The following is an 18,093-nucleotide window of genomic DNA, read 5'->3' as shown; positions in this document are numbered from 1 at the left end:
GGTATCTTGGCAGCCTTGTTGCTCAAGTGTACGCTGATCTCGTGGAGTTTTGGACTTGATATAAAGAGAAGAAGCTTGATGTTTTTTTTCCTACGTTTTCTATAATTCATGGCTGATTAGGATATGTGGAGGCTATGGACCCTCGTTTACGACTTCCCCGTCTTTTATCCTTGTTTACCCCAACCTCTCTTTACAAAGAGGAAGCCCGTGAAGGATTCACGACATAAAGCACTGTTCTTGAGTGCTAGAGGATCCTCTCAAAGTTGAGCCAAATCAAAGTGGAGGAGTTCATTGTATTGGAAGCCTTTCTTTGTCTTCCGCTGCCATACAGGCTCTTGTAGGCTTAGGGCATGTTTCCCCGACAAGGTTTTGTCTTCCCTGGGCCCTATGGACCCACCTACTCCTCCTTTACCTACTTTTTCAATTTTGAGAATTTTTACCATGTTCTGGGGGCAAAAAAAGTGGGTCACCAAGATGGGTCTAGGGCCTATATATAGGCCCTTGGGGGAGCACCGTGTGAGTAAATTACCCAGGGCGCCCTCATCTGGGTGTGTCTTAGGGCATGCAACGTAAACAATGGCATGCAGCATAGGGGCAGCCCTAGTGCCTTGGTCCACATTTATGGAGTACTTCACAAAGCACAAAAAGTGCTTGTCTGGGACGTCGTCTCTTGGAGTGCACTGATTGCAGGCTATGCCCAACAGGGCTAGGGCCAGGAAGCTATAGGTTGTTTTCAATGGATGCGACGCCAGGGCATCTCACCAAATGAAATTACCTACACTTTCATCTGGAAGGCATGTGGCACTATGCAAGACACTGATATGGGCAAAAGAATTCACTACCATGTTGTTAGTCAGTGGTGGCTGTTGAAAGAAAATATCATGCTTGGCAATGCCTTGGTCGACATGTATGCCAAACGTGATCTACTTCATAAAGCACAAAAAGTGTGTGAGGAGCTCCCTGTCCAGGACGCCTTTCTTGAAGTGTTTTGATTGCGGGATATGCCCAAAAAACGCTGGGCCAAGAAGCTTTGGGCTTTTTTCAAAGGATGCGAAGTGAGGGCATCTTACGCTTGCATTTTGAAGGCATTGGGCACTACGCAAGACACTGATATGGGCAAAAGAATTCACGATGATATTGTTACTCAGGGGGCTGTTGAAAGAAAGCGTAGTGCTTGGCAATGTCTTGGTCGACATGTATGCCTAAATGTAGTGTACTTCACAAAGCACAGAAAGTGCTTGAGGAGCTACCTATCCGGGATGTTTGTCCAGGATGTCATCTCTTGGCCTTCATCGATTGTAGGATATGCCGAACAAGGACAAGGCCAAGAAACTCTCGGCTGTTTTCAGCTGATGCAAAGCGAGGCTCCAGATGCAATCACTCACGCTTGGATCTTGAAGGAGTGTGGTACCACTCAAGATGTTGATATGGACAAAAGAATTCACGATGATAATGTTAGTTAGGCGTTGCTGAAAGAAAATGTGGTGCTTGGCATTATCTTGATCGACATGTATGTCAAATGTGATCTACTTCAGAAAGCACAAAAAGTGCTTGACTGGTTTGGGATGTTGTCTCTTAGAGTGCACTAATTTTTGGAAATGCCCAAAAGGGGCAGGGCTAGGAAGCTTTGGGTTTTTTTCAGCAGATGTGAAGCAAGGACATCTCTCTAGTTGCAATCACCTATGCTTGCATCTTGAAGGTGTGTGGCACTACGCGAGATGTTGATATGGGCAAAAGAATTCACAATGATATTAATAGTCAGAGGCTTTTGGAAAAAAACGTAGTGCTTGGCATTGCCTTGGTCGACATGTGTGCCAAGTGTGGTGCACTTCAGAAAGCACGAAAAGTGCTTGAGGAGCTTCATGTCCGGAATGTCGACTCTTAGAATGCACTGATTGTGGAATATCCCGAAGAGGGCAAGGGTCAAGAATCTCTGAGATATTTTCAACTGATGCGGAGTGAGGACATCTCTCCAAATGAATCCACCTACATTTTCGTCTTGAAGGCATGTGGCACTATGCAAGATGCTGATATGTGCAAAAGAATTCACGATGATATTGTTTGTCAAGGGCTGTTGAGAAAAAATATCATGCATGGCAATGCCGTGGTCGACATGTATGCCAAATGTAGTGCACTTCAAAAAGCACAAAAGATGCTTGAGGTGGGATGTCGTCTCTTGGAGTGCACCGATTTCAAGCTATGCCCAACATGGCAGGGCCACAAAAGTCTGGGCTGTTTTCAACGAGGGCATCTCTCCATATGAAATCACCTATGCTTTGCTATGCTTACATCTTGAAGGGATGTGCCATTATGCAAGATGCCAACATGGACTCTTAAGATGAAATCACCGATGCTTTGGCTTTGAAGGTTATGCTTACATCTCGAAAGGGTGCCTCATTATGCAAGGTGCTGACATGGCGCTTAAATTATTTATGAATTGTTGACAATGCAGTTCTGAAATGCTTTGGGATGAGAAGAGAGGGCACCTCGCATAGAAAAAAGAAAAGGAGGGAGAAGTAGTTGTCGCAAATTACCTACCGGTTTGCTACCATGTTGTCTCCACTCTCACTCAATAGCATGTCCCCCTAGGTAATGCCTTGGTCAATACGTGTGCCAAATGTGGTCTACTTTAGAAAGGAAAACAGTGTGTGAAGCGCTCCGTGTCTGGGATGCCCTCTCTTACAGTGTTTTGATTGTGGGATATGCCCAAACAAGGGCAAGGCCAAGAAGCTCTGAGCTGTGTTCAAAGGATGCGAAGTGAGGGCATCTCTCCAGGCAAGGAAGCTCTGGGCTGTTTTCAAAGGATGCAAAGTTAGGGCATCTCTCCAGATGCAATCGCCTAAGCTTGCATTTTGAAGGCATGTGGCACTACGCAAGACATTGATATGGGCAAAAGAATTCACAATGATATCAGCACAAGGAATTTTCTCATGTAGGAAAACGGAGTCTTTCTCATTGTTTTTCATACAATGCATAACATCATGAGCTTCTGCTCGAGAGGCACCGCATACCTAGCTAGGTACGATTGGGGGTAGGGGACCGCAATCGTACCTAGCTAGATATGCGGCGCCTCCCTCACAGAAGCTCATGATGTTGAGGTAAGTCACAATGTGGGAAATATTGTGAGAATTTGTCCAAAACTTCTTGTGCAGGTAGACTGGGTAATTTGGGGGGGAGAGAGAGAGAGAGAGAGAGAGAGAGAGAGTGTGATGAAATTTTGCCGGTGGTGAAGTGACAAAAATAAGGTGGGGATGCCATGTCGTAATCACCTTCCATGTACATGCAGGCAGCGGCTTCCTCATTAGTTCATTAACATCAAAGGTATCAACCCTATGTGTGTTTTTTTGGTATGTGTCATAGTTTTTTCAGGACATGTCCGATTGAGGACACGTCCGAGTCCGATTGACGTATGATTTGGTTTTTCGGACTTCCCTAGCTAGCCCTTCCCCTCTACAATTCTACTTGTGTTTTGGAAACTGTAACCTTTATTGTGTCAAGATTTTGGCTTGCTTTTGCAAAGGGGCTTAGCTCTTGCCATGTGGCACCCCCTTTGCAATGTGCATTAGAAGAAGTAAAAAAGTTTTTCAGACTTCCCTAGCTAGCCCTTCACCTCTACAATTCTACTTATGTTTTAAAAACTATAGCCTTTACTGTGTCAAGATTTTGGCTTGCTTTTGCAAAGGGGCTTAGCTCTTGCTATGTGGCACACCCTTTTTAAATGTGCATTAGAAGAAGTATAGATTGGGATGTTCGCAATAGTAGGTACTTGTAACTGAGCTCGGATGTAACCCCCTGTCCCTCAAGGCTCGGCATGAGCTTGAGGCTGATCTGTAATCTTTTGGTGACTTTATAATACAATCACTCACAATTGTAAGTTTTGCAACCAAAAAAAAAAAAGTTAAGATGTCAATCAAAAGTGAAGAGCTCATGATAATAATCTTAATAGAAATTTATTTACCCATGTGAACTTCTTTCATAATGTCACATTTCTATAAAATGCAGCCATACTTGATTGCATTTTGGATAGAGGACTTAACTTCACACCCTCTCTAAACAACTAAGTGCTTCTTTGCCATGTGCATGTTGTGGCCATAGCTTGCAAAAAGTGCATTTCAAAAGACGGATTCTAGACCACAAAAAGGTCAATTGCAATTCAGCTCAAGCCACCATGATTGCCAAAATGGAATGACCTGGTCAATTATGATAGCTATTCCAAGTTGAGTTAGTAGAGTTAGCTAAACCAATTGAAGCAAGCAAATTTTTTATACCAGGTGAGACAAAACAGAACTGGAATGAAAATGAGAGACAAATACAAGAACTGGAACTGTAATTTATTTAGATAAGTATAATTGAAAATCAGTACAACAGCATGAGCCAAAGGATACTCTTAGTGACAAACGAGTACAAGAGCGAGATGAGCTACATGAATGGCACTCGACAACAACGGCATATTACAATAGGGGCACAATACAATACCTCTTCAAATGAAGTAATGGGCTCTATTTATAGTTGTCGCATTGGGCCTCTGACTATCTGTCCATTGTGCAGTTACCGTCAGTCATGCCACCCAAGAGAGTTGCCCGTGGTAGAAGACCATCACTTATATTCACAGAGAATTCAGATCGTGTCAATCCAATCCCAGAGGAGTCAGAGCGAGCCTGTGACACTGACACAAAGGCTTGCAATGAAGCCGATCCGAACTTGGAAGAATAAGAGACTGAGAAGCAGGAGGATTCCAGCACTCTATGGGGTCCAGGCGTTGATTGTCGGAGAGGGCGGAGAAACGCTCTCGATCTACTGGATCTCAGAAGATGGATAAGGAAAAAACCAGAAAGCACACAGATGAGAGTGAGGGTAGCAGAAGGAGTCACAGGTCAGGACACAAGAAGACGGAGCGAAAACCAGACCTAGATACAATAATTGAAACGGATGATAATGACCGATAGGAATCAGATATTGATCACTACAACAAGAAGAAGCCCAAAGAGTGCAAATCTATTTTGAAAGAAAAGACCAAGCACCATGAAAGACCTATTGATTTGAAGATCGCTTTCCCAGTGTTCAAAGAGGGAAAGAAACACGACCATATGTTCATATTCAAGCCTTCGAGCATTATGTTGACCTCAAAGACATTGACGAAGACGAATGGAGAGAATATTGATCTCAAACATTCAAGGATGCATCTCAAAAGTGGTAGTACCAGTATCTAATGTGCCAACTCAGAACATACAATAAGCTGATCAAAGCATTCAGGATTGAATATTTAGATAACAGAAGAGATCAAAATACCCTATACGAGTTGGTTAGAATAAAAGAAGGTAAATTGTCAATTCAGAGATATATAGAGAAAATTAAGGAACTTGCCAGACAGTTACATGAACCCCCATCATAAAAGTGAATGAGGGCTTGGTTCCTTAGCCGTTTCACAAGTAAACAACTAAGAGAACAGGAGATTCCGGCCCCGACAAAAGATTCAATGATCAGGTACAATGCGCTTTGAAACTTGAATGGCAAGCGAAAAAGGAGAAAGGTCAAAAGAGTAGAAGGAATTCCAGTGATACTGAGACAACAATTGAGGAGTCTGATTCTACCTCTAGGTCCAGTTCATCTGATAGCGACTCAAATGATAAGGCTAAGTACAAGAAAAAAAGGGTCTTGGACGAAGACGCTGGAGGAGATGTCCAAGCAAATTGCTGAAATGGCGAAGACTAGACTCTCAGTGAGCAAACTAGAGACCTGGTGCACATCAAGGATCACAGGTCAGACGAATACAGTCAATGTACATAATATAAAGCGTATGGCCATGTCTAGAATAACTATGGAATAATAATTCACCACTTCAAGCTTTCGGCGGTTTTTTTCTCGGGAGGCTTGGCATTGGCCTCGATCGATTTGGCGGCTATTTGGCTAGCGTACTTCCGTCCAGCGTGGCATAAGTGACATTGAGCATTTTTCTCTGCTTTGAAAGCACGGGAGAGGTCTCAGCTCTCCATTAGCACCACATCCAGAGTATCTCGGCTCCGCAACGCCCCCTCGAACCCCCCCCCCCGACTGCATTTTGGCTTCGACGGTTTCCCATTTTTCTTGCTTTGGCGGCACACCGACACATAGAGGCTCCGAGGGACCATTCCGGAGCAGGTCTTCCATGAGCACGGTTCTTGGACAACGATTTCGAGCGCATGCAGCTGATTGATTGTGCTATGTGTTTGTTTTCTGGTCGATGTGTTTTCAAACCAATGAGGTAGTGTGTCAGATTCCAGGCTTGCTCAATGTTGCACATTCTTTGTGCAGCATAGATAGTACTCATGCATGAATGTGGCATTCCAGAGAGTGGTTTTAGCACGTTTTTGTGCAATTTCATGCTATGTATGCATATGTGGATACAGATTGACCTAGTCACAAGTCTGGTGGTCGATTCACAGGTTTACAATATTTTGGACAAGTGCAATTGTCCAAAGAGCTCTTGTTCAGAAGTCGGCTTTTTTGCTAAGGTTTTGGTAGTTGATGTACTCCAAATTGTGGATTTTGCTACTAAGACACCAAGTGTCTATTTTTCATGCAGTTTTTTTGTGCGTTTTTTGAGATTTTGCTCAAAATACAAGGAAAACTCTGTCCGTTTGTCCCTGTATTCTTGCCATGTTTTGCACGTATTTGCAGTCTACTTTTGATGGTTTAGTGGTTGAATGTGACTCCCACTTTGGCAGTGAGGGGTGTTTACTCTCGCTTTGACAAATTTTTTCAGCCTTGTACACATTCTCACAAGAGTGAGAGTTGCATATGCTCGTGTGGCTACAGACAGATAGTCACAAGCTTTACAGGTTCTACAGGTTTTTTGGCAGATCTTTGCAGGCCTAGCTGGGATGCTTTTTGAGCACTATTTGCTCACTACTTGTGCATATGGTTGTGCGTTTTACACTCGGTTGAGGTGTTTGTCCGAGACTTGGCTCAGATTGGTTTAGTGATGTCATTTATGCTTGCATATTGTGGACCTTTGAAGAGTAGTTTAACGCATATATGAGCATCGAATTTGATCTGATTGATCATGGTTTTCATGATTGTGAAGCTGTCGAGTGATCTCCCACTTTGTTTCCATTTTGGCATGGTTTATGCTAGAGATTGTACTTGAGTTTTTTGATCAGTTTACAGGGGAGACTGCCAGTTTTCTCCCAAGATTTCTCGTCCTAGTCTCATGACATCCATATAGCAGATATGTGTGACAATTTAGAGTCTACAATGATGACTTGTGGGAGACACCGGTCTCATTCTTGTCGATATATGCGATGTTGGCATTGTGGTCACACAGGGCACATTAGGCGCAACTGTTTTAGACGTATGAGGCAGCAACGGAGATATATGCGAGATGCAGATGAGGTTTTGACACATGCTAGAGCGGTGGCTTCATATGCTAGCAACAGTGATCTCACGCTTCCCTTTAGCATTCCTCCTTATATATCTTCTAGAGGTGACACACCTTCCCATTGGTTGCTAAATGAGGATGCAATTTTTCACATCACACAGCATCATGAGTGGTTCAACGGTTTCTCTAGTGAGAGCTTTGGCTGTGTGCCTAGGCCAATGGTTCGGCGTCTGGCATTGTAGGTGGAGGAGATTTTTGCTTGTCATTGTCCAATGGTGCATCATACGCTACGACATGTAAGGTGTAGCAGAATGAATGTTTGAGCTTTGCTCAAGATGAGTACTCCGAACTGTGCTCAAGGTTCCTTTTTGTTCTTATGGAAGGTAGAGCCTTCCGTTCTTAATTAGAGAGTACAATGATCACAAACAAGTGAATGGACACTGTGTGTGCAAATGTATGAGACTAAGAGATAGAGAGATAAGAGAAATACGACACTAGAGACGTTGTAAAACCCTCCTCCGAAGGCCCCACTCTCGTCGACGAGAGTGGTCTACTATTGATTGCACAAACTGGTACAAAGTGGATGCATGTGACTGATGCAAGTCTATGCTAGATCGATGACGACGACAGATAATGGCGAGACCGATCTAAGGCTGAAAACTGACACCTTTGTACTGCTGTCCAAAAACGCAAATGGCTGAATTCTGCGGCGGCAACTGAAAACGCAAGAGAAAACACTGATTTTGCTGGTCTTTATGGCTGAATTTTTGTTGGTTCTTAGACTTGTCAAATGCTGAAATCTACTGGTGCTTATCTGCTGAAAATCGCCATGGAAATGGGGAGGCGATTTGGGTTCTAGAAAACGCTAGGGATGAGATGGTCTAGCGATGGTTCTGTCATGCAAAATGCTAGTGCTGAGGTCTTCTTGGCAATGAGTATCTGCTGAGGAAAACGCTAGGGGAAGTCTTCTTGCTTGGAGGAGAAAACGCCACCAAGGGGGGTTCTTGCTGAGAAGTTGCCTGTTGAGCTTGTGCTCCTGCTGCCTTTTCTGCCAATTAGTGCTAGTTTAGGTTTGCTTATATACAAACTTACTCAATTTGCCCCACCTACTTTCCAACAAAAGTCACTTAAAAATAATAAGTGAAAAATGTCAAAAATAGGTTAAATGCACTGGAAAATTTTCCTAAAGGACTCTGATGGATTCTGATGGGAATGCTTATGATCATGTTGTGTGCAACCAGAGGATATGCATCTACTCTAAGTGACTGGGCATGCACTGTCTGCGAACAGACTCACAAAAGTGCCAGAACACTTGCTAATCTAGACTGACTGGACTGATTGAAACCTTGTCGTCTTGTAGCTTGTCCACGGAGACAAAGGGTTGGATGTGTCACGTGACACCCCCTTCTTTTCAAAGTAAATTACTGGTACCGAACTGTATGGTGTCGAGGGAGATCGCCAATAGCATCCGGAATCCTAGAAGGGACTCTTCGCCGGCCCACTCTGATGTGTGGGTCGTGCAGTACTTGAACTTCATAAAGGTCTGCAACGCTTGCTTCTTTGGGCCGCACAGAAAACGACACAAAGCCTTCTGTGGCTCCTTCAATGCTTCAACTTTGTCGATAGTCAAGCTTCTTTCTTCTTCAAGAATCTCCATGGCTGAAAATTCGTGAAACCATTTCCAACACAAAACCATGAACATACCTATTCCATGGAAAAAATCATGTCGTCCTAATAGACTGTGCATGCAATGTAGGTGAACAAAGAGATAGAGTGCCCAACCGTTACCACACACACGCAAACAATGAGATCGAATCTTTCTCTTATGATCGAAAGCAATCAACTGTGGTAATTCACAACGGAAATGTCCATGCTTGGTGCTCATACTTTCATGTGCTCTTTCTACAAATGTGTCATGCCAAGGAAGAGACATGGAATGTGACTCCCTTGAATGCATACTTTTCAGCTTTTCGTGAACAATCCGCATACATTCGTGTTCATTCATGAGTGAAACGTGCTCAACATACAATATGCCATGCCTAAAAAAAGGGATCACATAAAGATGCTGACGAAAATATAAGAAACGATCACGAATGAAACACTCGTACAATGCGTGCTGACGAATCATTCGAACACATAGTACTTCCTGTAAGGGTTCTTTGGACCTAAGCTCGAGAGCCAAGATCGGTTCTTCTTTTAGGGGTTCTAAGCTCGAGAGCCAAGATCGATCCTTCGTGAGTGATCGAATTTGCAACGAGGTTAGCTTCGCTAGACAAAGCATCAACTAACTCATCATTCTTGTGAACAATCACATCATGTTCATGCAACTCATCATGCTTGTGAGAAATCACATATTGATCATCATGCTTGTCATTATCATCCAAATCATCATGCTCATCATTGGCATTCAAATCATGATGATGCGCGTGAGCAACTCATGCATGAGCAAGTGTCCCAATGTGGTGATGTAGAGGAGAAGACGCGCAGTGATGCACGAGAGAGAGAGAGAGAGAGAGAGAGAGAGGGAGCTGAGGTTGCGACGTTACAAGGACACATTAACTTGACCGCCTCTCCATCACGAATGTTGGGAACATTGAGACGAGAGAGAGAGAGAGAGAGAGAGAGAGAGAGAGAGAGGGGGGCATCAACTTGGCCGCCACTTCATCATGCATGCTCCAATATTTGTGCAACACCTTGGTGTGCTCTGGTAGAGACCTCCAAGATGCATTAGATATAGTGGAGATGTAACAAATTAAGTTTTGCTTTCTGACTTTTTTGTTTAACTCCAATCAGTTTTTGTCGAGTGGCACTGCTCTCCTTTATCCATTGTATTAGGAAATCAAGGTAAGTCGAGGTGTATGTTCAATTTACAAGCCATATGGGCACCACACATTTGTCATACAAACTTGCTACTAACAAAAGTTTATTCGTGTTAAAATGTAGCTTCACCATTAAAAATGGCTGCAGTATAAAATGTATGACCAATTAACAAGCCATTTGTGCTTGTAATTTACGGTATACCAATGGCCATGAAGAAAAATGTTCGATGAACTGCAAAGTAACTTTTCTACATGTAATTTCTGCTCATGGACAAGCCAAATTCTACTTTTGGGCATAAACAAAAGCATGCTCAAAAGTTTAAGACTGCAAACAACAAAATCCATATTTTTCCCTATTCACCTGGGCACAAGCCATTGTTTAAATCTCCAAAACCTACATATGATGGCTTTAAACCTTGGAAATTATGGTCTAGGGAAAGGTCACCAATGTGACCTTTCCCTGTAATGTGGGCGATGGCATGGTGACCGGCGGAGGCCGGGAGCCGTGCGAGAGCAGTGGGACTGTCACTTGGTGACCTTTCCTGGACGTCATGGGTCAGGGGGAGGGGGGCCGTGATGGGTTAGAGTCTTGTGGATGAGCAAAACTGCGAGATGGCAGTTATCTTGTCTGAACAGCACTGAGCTGACAATGGTGAGACAGTCTGTAGTAGTGCTGCAACGGTTTTATTACTGACGCTGATATGTGACAGCCTATGAGCATTCCCAATGCTAGCGTAGCAAGCAACAGATGCATGACAGACAGGCTGCTTCCATGCGCTGATGTGTCAGCCCATGCAATGATTCTAATAGCTGATGTGAAGTTGTTTGATTGGACGATAGCAAAGATTTTCCAAGGGCTGATGTTTCAGAGATCAAGCAGCTGCAGCACTCTGTTCCGCAGAGGAAAACCACACACATGAACGGCTGCGATGCGCTGCCCCTCGACCCCCGACCATGACAGGCTATGGCTATGACAACTCAATTGCTTCATTACCCTCCACATCCAAATTCACTTTGTCCTTAGTGCAAGCTTGTTCTGTTAGAAATCACCATGAAATACATGGCACTCTGTCCATGGCTATTCATTCAAGACCATATCTCACAAGAAGCAAAGCTCCCATCACAGTTAATTTCCCTCACTGAAAAGGAGGCTATGCTCCATCTCTCTAACCTACACTCCATAAGAGAGGTACATGTTCGCTAAGCCACTCCACTCATCTTCGGACCCGCAAGTAGATCCTTTCAGCCTAATAAAACATGGGATTATCAATCATGCACATATCCCAATCATCCCAAATTGGACGTGTTCAGCACAGAGACCTTTGCTTCCTATCCAAAAAAACCCAATAACACCAAGAGAGTCCTATGTTCTGTGCATGCCCATGCTGCCATAAACGATATGACAACACCATCATCAAGAACAAAGTGCCAACATTTATTCTGCTCAAAGAAGGAACAAATTCTCTTTTTTGGATTAAAAAATCTGGCATACAAAATGGAGGCGACCTTGGGTCGCCAAAGGTCTCTTTACATAGGGAATTTTGGAAAACGTTGTGTTAGTGTGTTAAGTTGAGGGTGTCAGGGTCCATTTCAATAGTAAGTGTGAACCACCCCCCTGAGGGGCGACCACAATGAACACCCTTAATTTATTCTGAAGGACTGATCCCATCATCACTTGTCTTGAGCTTCTTGCTAGCACTACCTGCGATTTCCTCTTCAGAGGAAGCTGCTACTTTTGCTTGAACCCTGCAAAACCGACACATCCTCGCATCATCAGATGCCTTCTCAATTGTGAAGAGAAACCTAAAACTGCGACTGGCTACAAGTGCCGACAACATGATGCATCCATTACAAAGTCGAATGGAAGGGCAAAGGCTGAATACCTGTCTTTCCGCTTTTCCAAAAAGCGAGCTAGAGAAGCTTTTCTGGCAAATGGAAGTTCTGCACATGTAAAGAAAAAATTTTAGTCAGGTAAGGACCAAACACATGTAAAGAAATGCATAAAGAAAAGCTCATGCAAACGAGGGTAACATTCTGGCATACACAGCACTCCATCATTACATATGTGTGCTATAATGTATGTTACTATGTCTGTCGGCATATGCCTGGGATATACACACGGTACATGTGCACTCGATACTTACACCCATCAAACTCAACTGTCTTCAGAGATGCATAAATGTCTAGGTCTGTTCAAGTAAGTGCACTGAGTCATGCGACCCCTTAAAGATCAAGATAAAAGAGAGTACAATTACCAGCTTGAGTTCGCTTGTTGACAATTTGGGGCTTTCTGTCTGCTTGAGGGGCCTGAAATGGCGATGAGGGAGGGGGTGTAGAAGCCCTGCTGAAGGGCTGCTTGTAGATTGCTGATGTAGGAGGGCGTGAAATGGAAGCAGCTGCGCTGTTTGTGGGGGCCTCTAAGCTAGGACCAGCAGGCCTCAAGCTCGAATCTGTGCTGCGGTTCCGTCTGTCATCACCATTTGCAAGAAGAAGCATGATTGCATGCGCCTGTGTATGCATAAAGAAGGCGGATATAAGATCAAGGCATACGAACCCATATGCAAAAGTGGCAAAGGACAGAACAGCAGCTATACATCTGAGATGCACAAATACGTCTATGAAAGCAGGATGGTGGCATCACATGAAGAATTCCAGTGAATAAGCCCTACCTTGTCTGCAGGCACATCATTGTAGACATTGACGGTCCCTGAGTAGAAGATGGTAAGCTGGGAAACCGCAGGGGTCTGTGGAGCAGCTACAGACGGATCAGGGGATGCACGCGCCAGCCCGCCGAGCAGATCAAGTGTACCTGTGGCCATGTCCTGGGCAGAGCAGAGAATTGATCGAAATTGCTCGGCACAGTAAGCTGGAGTTAACAGATCGATGAAGGCGATCACGACCGCGGGAGGTTAACAACCTGTACGAAATGTGCTAGTCGAATGCTTCTCTGTGTGTGTGTGTATTGTGGGAGAAGGAAGAGGAAGACAGAGATTGCGTGCAGAAGCGAGAAAGAGAAAATAAGCGCGTGCTTGCTGTACCTACCTCTGCCGAAGAACCACGAGCTTTATATGAAAGGAAGCAATGCCCATTGCGCGCTCCTCTCTCTCTCTCTCTCACACACACACACACACACACACACACAGTGCCCACTGCCCACCATTGGAAACCTCATTTAGATCATGTGCGCACCTCTCTCGCCAAAGGGGAAGAAACATGTGCTCAAAACAGTTTTCTTTAATGAGCATTTGAAATTCCTATAGATATCGAACGGGGTCCCTCCTCAGTGGTAGTGGGCACTGGCACAGAGCGGCAACAACTTTGCTCTCTCCTTCTTTCTGTCTTTTGCTTTTGAATGTTCCTTTATTCACACACATGTCACAATTTATCCCAAACCTATACCATTCTCCATTTTGCAATTGCCACACATGCTCATTGCCATGGCCCAACCTGAAGCATCTGTTGAAATCGTCTCCTTCCTTCATCGAGTCATGTCTAAGGACTCCATAGTCAATAGGAAGATTCATTGGAGTCAATAGGAAACTTCGTGAGTGGTTGAGCTTGGAAATGTCTCAAATTGAGGAAAGTTTCTTGTGTAATCGTTTTCCAATAGGGCACGTTTGCGGGTGCTGATTTCAAATTAAGAGGTCCTTACGATTTGAAAAAAAAAGTAAAAATCAAACAAAAATCATGAAAGAAAGTTTGAAACCTAAAAATTAGAGAGCTGTGAGTCTTTCAATTCACTAGAGAAGGTCAAACTTTGAAAAAGAATACCTAAAACATCATGTTTTCTTCCAACTTGTGGCTCTGTTTGCGCACAAGTACAAACTCATGGAGTAGACTCTACAAGGGAGTGAGCCCATGCATGGGGCGCACAATGTATTGGAGAAGCCAAAGCATGATGCTAAATCTTGTGCATGTGTCATTGCAACTATGTCCTTAGTTTACAACGTAAGTCGTTCAATGTGAGATCAACTTCTTACACGCATTGAACAAAATTTAATTGTTATGGGCAAGCATAGTTTTTGGGAGCTGGTGAACAGCTTCTATAATAATGGGCTACCAACAAATCTAAGCTTGGAGGGTATATAGTTTGACATGGATACGTACATCATTGACTATCAACCACATGCAAAAAAAAGAGTACCATAAACAAAATGAATGGAAGAAGTAAGATCAAGTGTAATACCAAGGTTTTCAAACTAGTTGGTCCAAAAATCACTATAAAACTCTGGTTCTCAACAGAAATCATTACCTTTGGCAAACCATGATGTGGAAACGCAAATTTGAGAAACAAAAGTGCAGCTTGATGTGTTGTCCGTTTTCTTGCAAGGAATGAAATATCCTTCTTAGAATAATGATCAATAATAGTCCAAATCATCTCATGCTTGTGAGTAGTAAATGGAAAACCAATAACAATAACTATCAATAATAATCCAAATCATATCATGCTTGTGAGTAGTAAATGAAAAACCAATAACAATATCTATCGAATATATTCCCAACATCTTTGAGGAATGGATAGTGGATGCAAAGATGTAATATCTTACCTGTGATAGACAACCATTTGAAAGACCAAACAAGTATCAACATACTTCTTCACATCAATGAGACATCAATGCGTAAAGTAGGACAAAAGTATAATGATACAAATTCTGGTATGCAGTAGCAAAACCTCAATAGCCAGCATATAATGGTTTGTGCAATCTTCAATGACAAGAAGACAAAGTAGCACAAAGCTTTTGCTTGAAATACAAAAATTGATCCTGAATGGTGCACTCCAAAATTGAATGAGTAGCATGCTTAGTCATATGCAACCATGTGGTCTTGAAATCATTATCTAATGCATGGATGCAAATGATGTACTTTCAATGGTAAATAGATTATTAAGATAGGGTCTTCTACTCGACGATCAGAACGATCACAGCCACGATATTTTCTTTCCAAGGTTGGTATTAAATGGTGGATTGAAAATTTTGAATAAAAGAAACCCACTTAATGTGTCTGTTAGAAATTAAATGCTGGAGAGCATATATATTGATGCTTTGTTGATCCATTTTAATGAAAAAATTCACACCTATTAAATAATTTTTCCAAATTTTAAGTACATGAACAACATCTGTGAGTTCTTTGTCATAAGTGTTGTACTTGGCTTCAAACGATCTAAATTTTTGACTTTCAAAACCGATTTGATGATTATCTTGCATAAGTGCAACATCTATGTCTTTCCCTCTTGCATCTATTACACCAAACTAACAAGAGAAATCAGATACTTTCAAAACAAGTTGATTGGTTAGTGACTCTTTTAGCGCTTGAACAGATCAACCATGCAAATAAGTCAAAACATATGGTGTTGTTTTCTTCAAAAGAAAGGTGAGATAATGTACATTGCATGCAATATTTTTCTTTCTTTGCATTATCTCACCTTTCTTTTGAAGAAAGAAAGGGAGATAATGTACATTACATGCAATATTTTTAACAAATCTCTTATGATAGCTAGATAAGTCAAAAAAAATCAACTCATGTATATTTGTAAGAGTTGGCGAGGACTTAATTGCCTCAACAATCTTAAGATCCACGAGAATACCATTTTCAAACACAATGTGACCTAAATACTTGATTTTAGTTTGAAAAAAGGTGTTGTTATTAGGATTCAAATACAATGTTTTCTTTCTTAGCATATCAAATCCATGTAACAGATACTTGATTTTAGTTTGAAAGAAGGTGCTTTTTTTAGATTCAAGTACAATGTTCTCTTTCTTAGTAGATCAAATCCATGTAACAGATACTCGATTTTAGTTTGAAAGAAGGTGCTCTTTTTAGAATTCAAATACAATGTTTTCTTTCTTAGCAAATCAAATCCATGTAACAGATACTTGATTTTAGTTTGAAAGAAGGTGCTCTTTTTATGATTCAAATACAATGTTTTCTTTCTTAGCAAATCAAATCCATGTAGCAAATATTTGATTTTAGTTTGAAAGAAGGTACTCTTTTTAGGATTTAAATACAATGTTTTCTTTCTTAGCAAATCAAATCCATTAACAAATGCTCTTGATAATCTTTCATTGAGTTTTTATACACAATAAAATCATCAAAAAACACACTCACAAAGTTTTAATAGTCAATAAAAATATGGTTCATCATACAAGTAAAAGTAGCCGGTGCATTAGTTAACCCAGATGGCATAGCAAAAAGTTCATAATGCCTTGTTTGAGTCTTGAATGCAGCTTTATAAGTATTATCTTGTATTATTAAACTTGATGATATCCTGATTTAAGGTCAATTTAGCTAAAACCTATAGCTTGTTTCAATTTATCAAGTAAGTCCACCCTAGGAATGGGAACTTTGTTCTTGATAGTGAATTTTTTCAAAGCCATGTAGTCAATATATATACAAATAGTCCCATTCTAATTTTTGACAAGAAAAAAATAAGACCCATATGGAAAACTACTAGATTCGATGAGCCCCCTATCTTGAAAATCATTAATTGTGTATGTATTTCTTTTTGAACCAAACAATTTAGTCTATAAAATACCCTACAATGTGGTTCACTACCAAGAATGATGTCTAACCTATGGTCTTCACACTATGAAAGTGGAACTCCAAGAGGCAAATCATGCAAAAAACAATCCTTGAATTGAGAAAGAAATTCATTGTGTGAATCATCAAGCGGTGGTTTTGATTTGGCAGACACTCCATTCACAAGCACATGATATATTCTTTTTAACCTTTCTAATTGCTTTCTTAGCTGGGGTGTGAGAATGAAGTTAAAAAATTTATGTTCAAGTATGGCTTGATGGAAAGAAAAGAAAAATTAGGTGTGTGAGAGTGAGTAAACATGTTTTGTTAATTAATTGGTGGATTGAATCCATGTTGGAATGGCATACCCAAAATCACGTCAATTTCAAGCAATGGTGCAGCCAAAAATGTGTGCATTTATGCAAAACCACCAATAGAAATCTTAACTTCCCTTTGATTCTTACAATTATACCATTGGTTATTAAAAACATTATTAACCTTAAACTATGATGGCACATGATGTAGAGTGAATTGTTGTGCAAGTAGTGTATAAATGAAATCATGACTACTGTCATCATTAAGAAAAATTGTGATATATGTGTCTTGCACACTACCCTTCACCATAAGCAAAGTATGAGGATAGATAGAAGTATCTAAAGAGTTTTTTTTTGCTACTGTCATAATTAGGATCGTTTCCTTCACCATAGTCAACTTTAGCTTTGTTGTCAGTTAAAGAGGCTTCTTCATTAAGGTTGAGTGTTTTGTCATTGGTATGGTTATTTAATGGATTTTTTGTTTGTTTTTATGATTGTTGCCACCATTTGATTGGCTATTGGGTTGACCATTTGATTGGTCACTACCTTTACCTTTGTTGTTGGTTGGACATTTATCAGCATAATGACCGAATTGTAAACATTAAAAACTTTTCGCCTTTCTCGGATTCATTGAAAACTTGATTTGCATCGCACTTGCTAAGGGTTGATATTTGCATGGTGAGGTTGTTGTGTTGATGTGGTGGAGAAAATTTGTCAAAATCTACACTTTGAAAAATGAATGACTTTGATTCTTGTTGTGTCTGAGACAAAAAAGTAGGCATGTTGCTCTTGTAACTTGTTAACATTTAAAAAAATCATTGTTTTGTCATTGATGCCAATTTTCTTCTCATCATTTAGTGCTAAAGTAATAGACTTTGAAAGATCTACAGTCTCAAACATATCTACTTTAACACCAAGATGAGGTGTTAAACCAAAAAAGAATTTACACTTTAATTTTCTCCTAGTGATATGATTGATGGCTTGAAAAGTTTTGAGCTAAATAATTCCAAAATCAATCAATATAGGCATGTATACCTTCATTTTTACCCTATTGTACTGAATCCCATTGTTTTTATGGTGGCAAAAC

General features: G+C 41.3%; 1 protein-coding gene across 1 annotated transcript; it reads right to left on the bottom strand.

Annotated features, from left to right (window-relative positions):
* Window positions 1-11,628: 11,628 nt before the first annotated feature.
* On the bottom strand, window positions 11,629-13,337 carry LOC147438589 (protein TIFY 10b-like). The gene is made up of 4 exons (XM_086484154.1): window positions 12,846-13,337; window positions 12,432-12,684; window positions 12,060-12,117; window positions 11,629-11,922 (listed from the first exon to the last, which is right to left on the bottom strand). The coding sequence occupies exons 1-4, from the start codon at window positions 12,993-12,995 to the stop codon at window positions 11,823-11,825; spliced, it is 561 nt and encodes a 186-aa protein (XP_086340280.1). The 5' UTR covers window positions 12,996-13,337; the 3' UTR covers window positions 11,629-11,822.
* Window positions 13,338-18,093: the final 4,756 nt, after the last annotated feature.

Source organism: Adiantum capillus-veneris, chromosome 16 (assembly GCF_014529385.1).
Source record: "Adiantum capillus-veneris isolate H3 chromosome 16, ASM1452938v2, whole genome shotgun sequence".
In the NCBI taxonomy this organism is placed as follows: domain Eukaryota; kingdom Viridiplantae; phylum Streptophyta; class Polypodiopsida; order Polypodiales; family Pteridaceae; genus Adiantum; species Adiantum capillus-veneris.
Note: the sequence above shows the minus strand (reverse complement) of the source record. Positions and strands in the feature narration are given on the sequence as shown.

What these genes read in the sequence shown, in the direction of transcription:
- LOC147438589 (XM_086484154.1), bottom strand. Translation starts at nt 12,995, where the DNA reads ATGGCCACAGGTACACTTGATCTGCTCGGCGGGCTGGCGCGTGCATCC. An exon ending in CAACAAGCGAACTCAAGCTG is followed by an intron (nt 12,118 to 12,431) that starts GTAATTGTACTC and finishes TTACATGTGCAG; the next exon opens with AACTTCCATTTGCCAGAAAA. An exon ending in TTGGAAAAGCGGAAAGACAG is followed by an intron (nt 11,923 to 12,059) that starts GTATTCAGCCTT and finishes TCGGTTTTGCAG; the next exon opens with GGTTCAAGCAAAAGTAGCAG.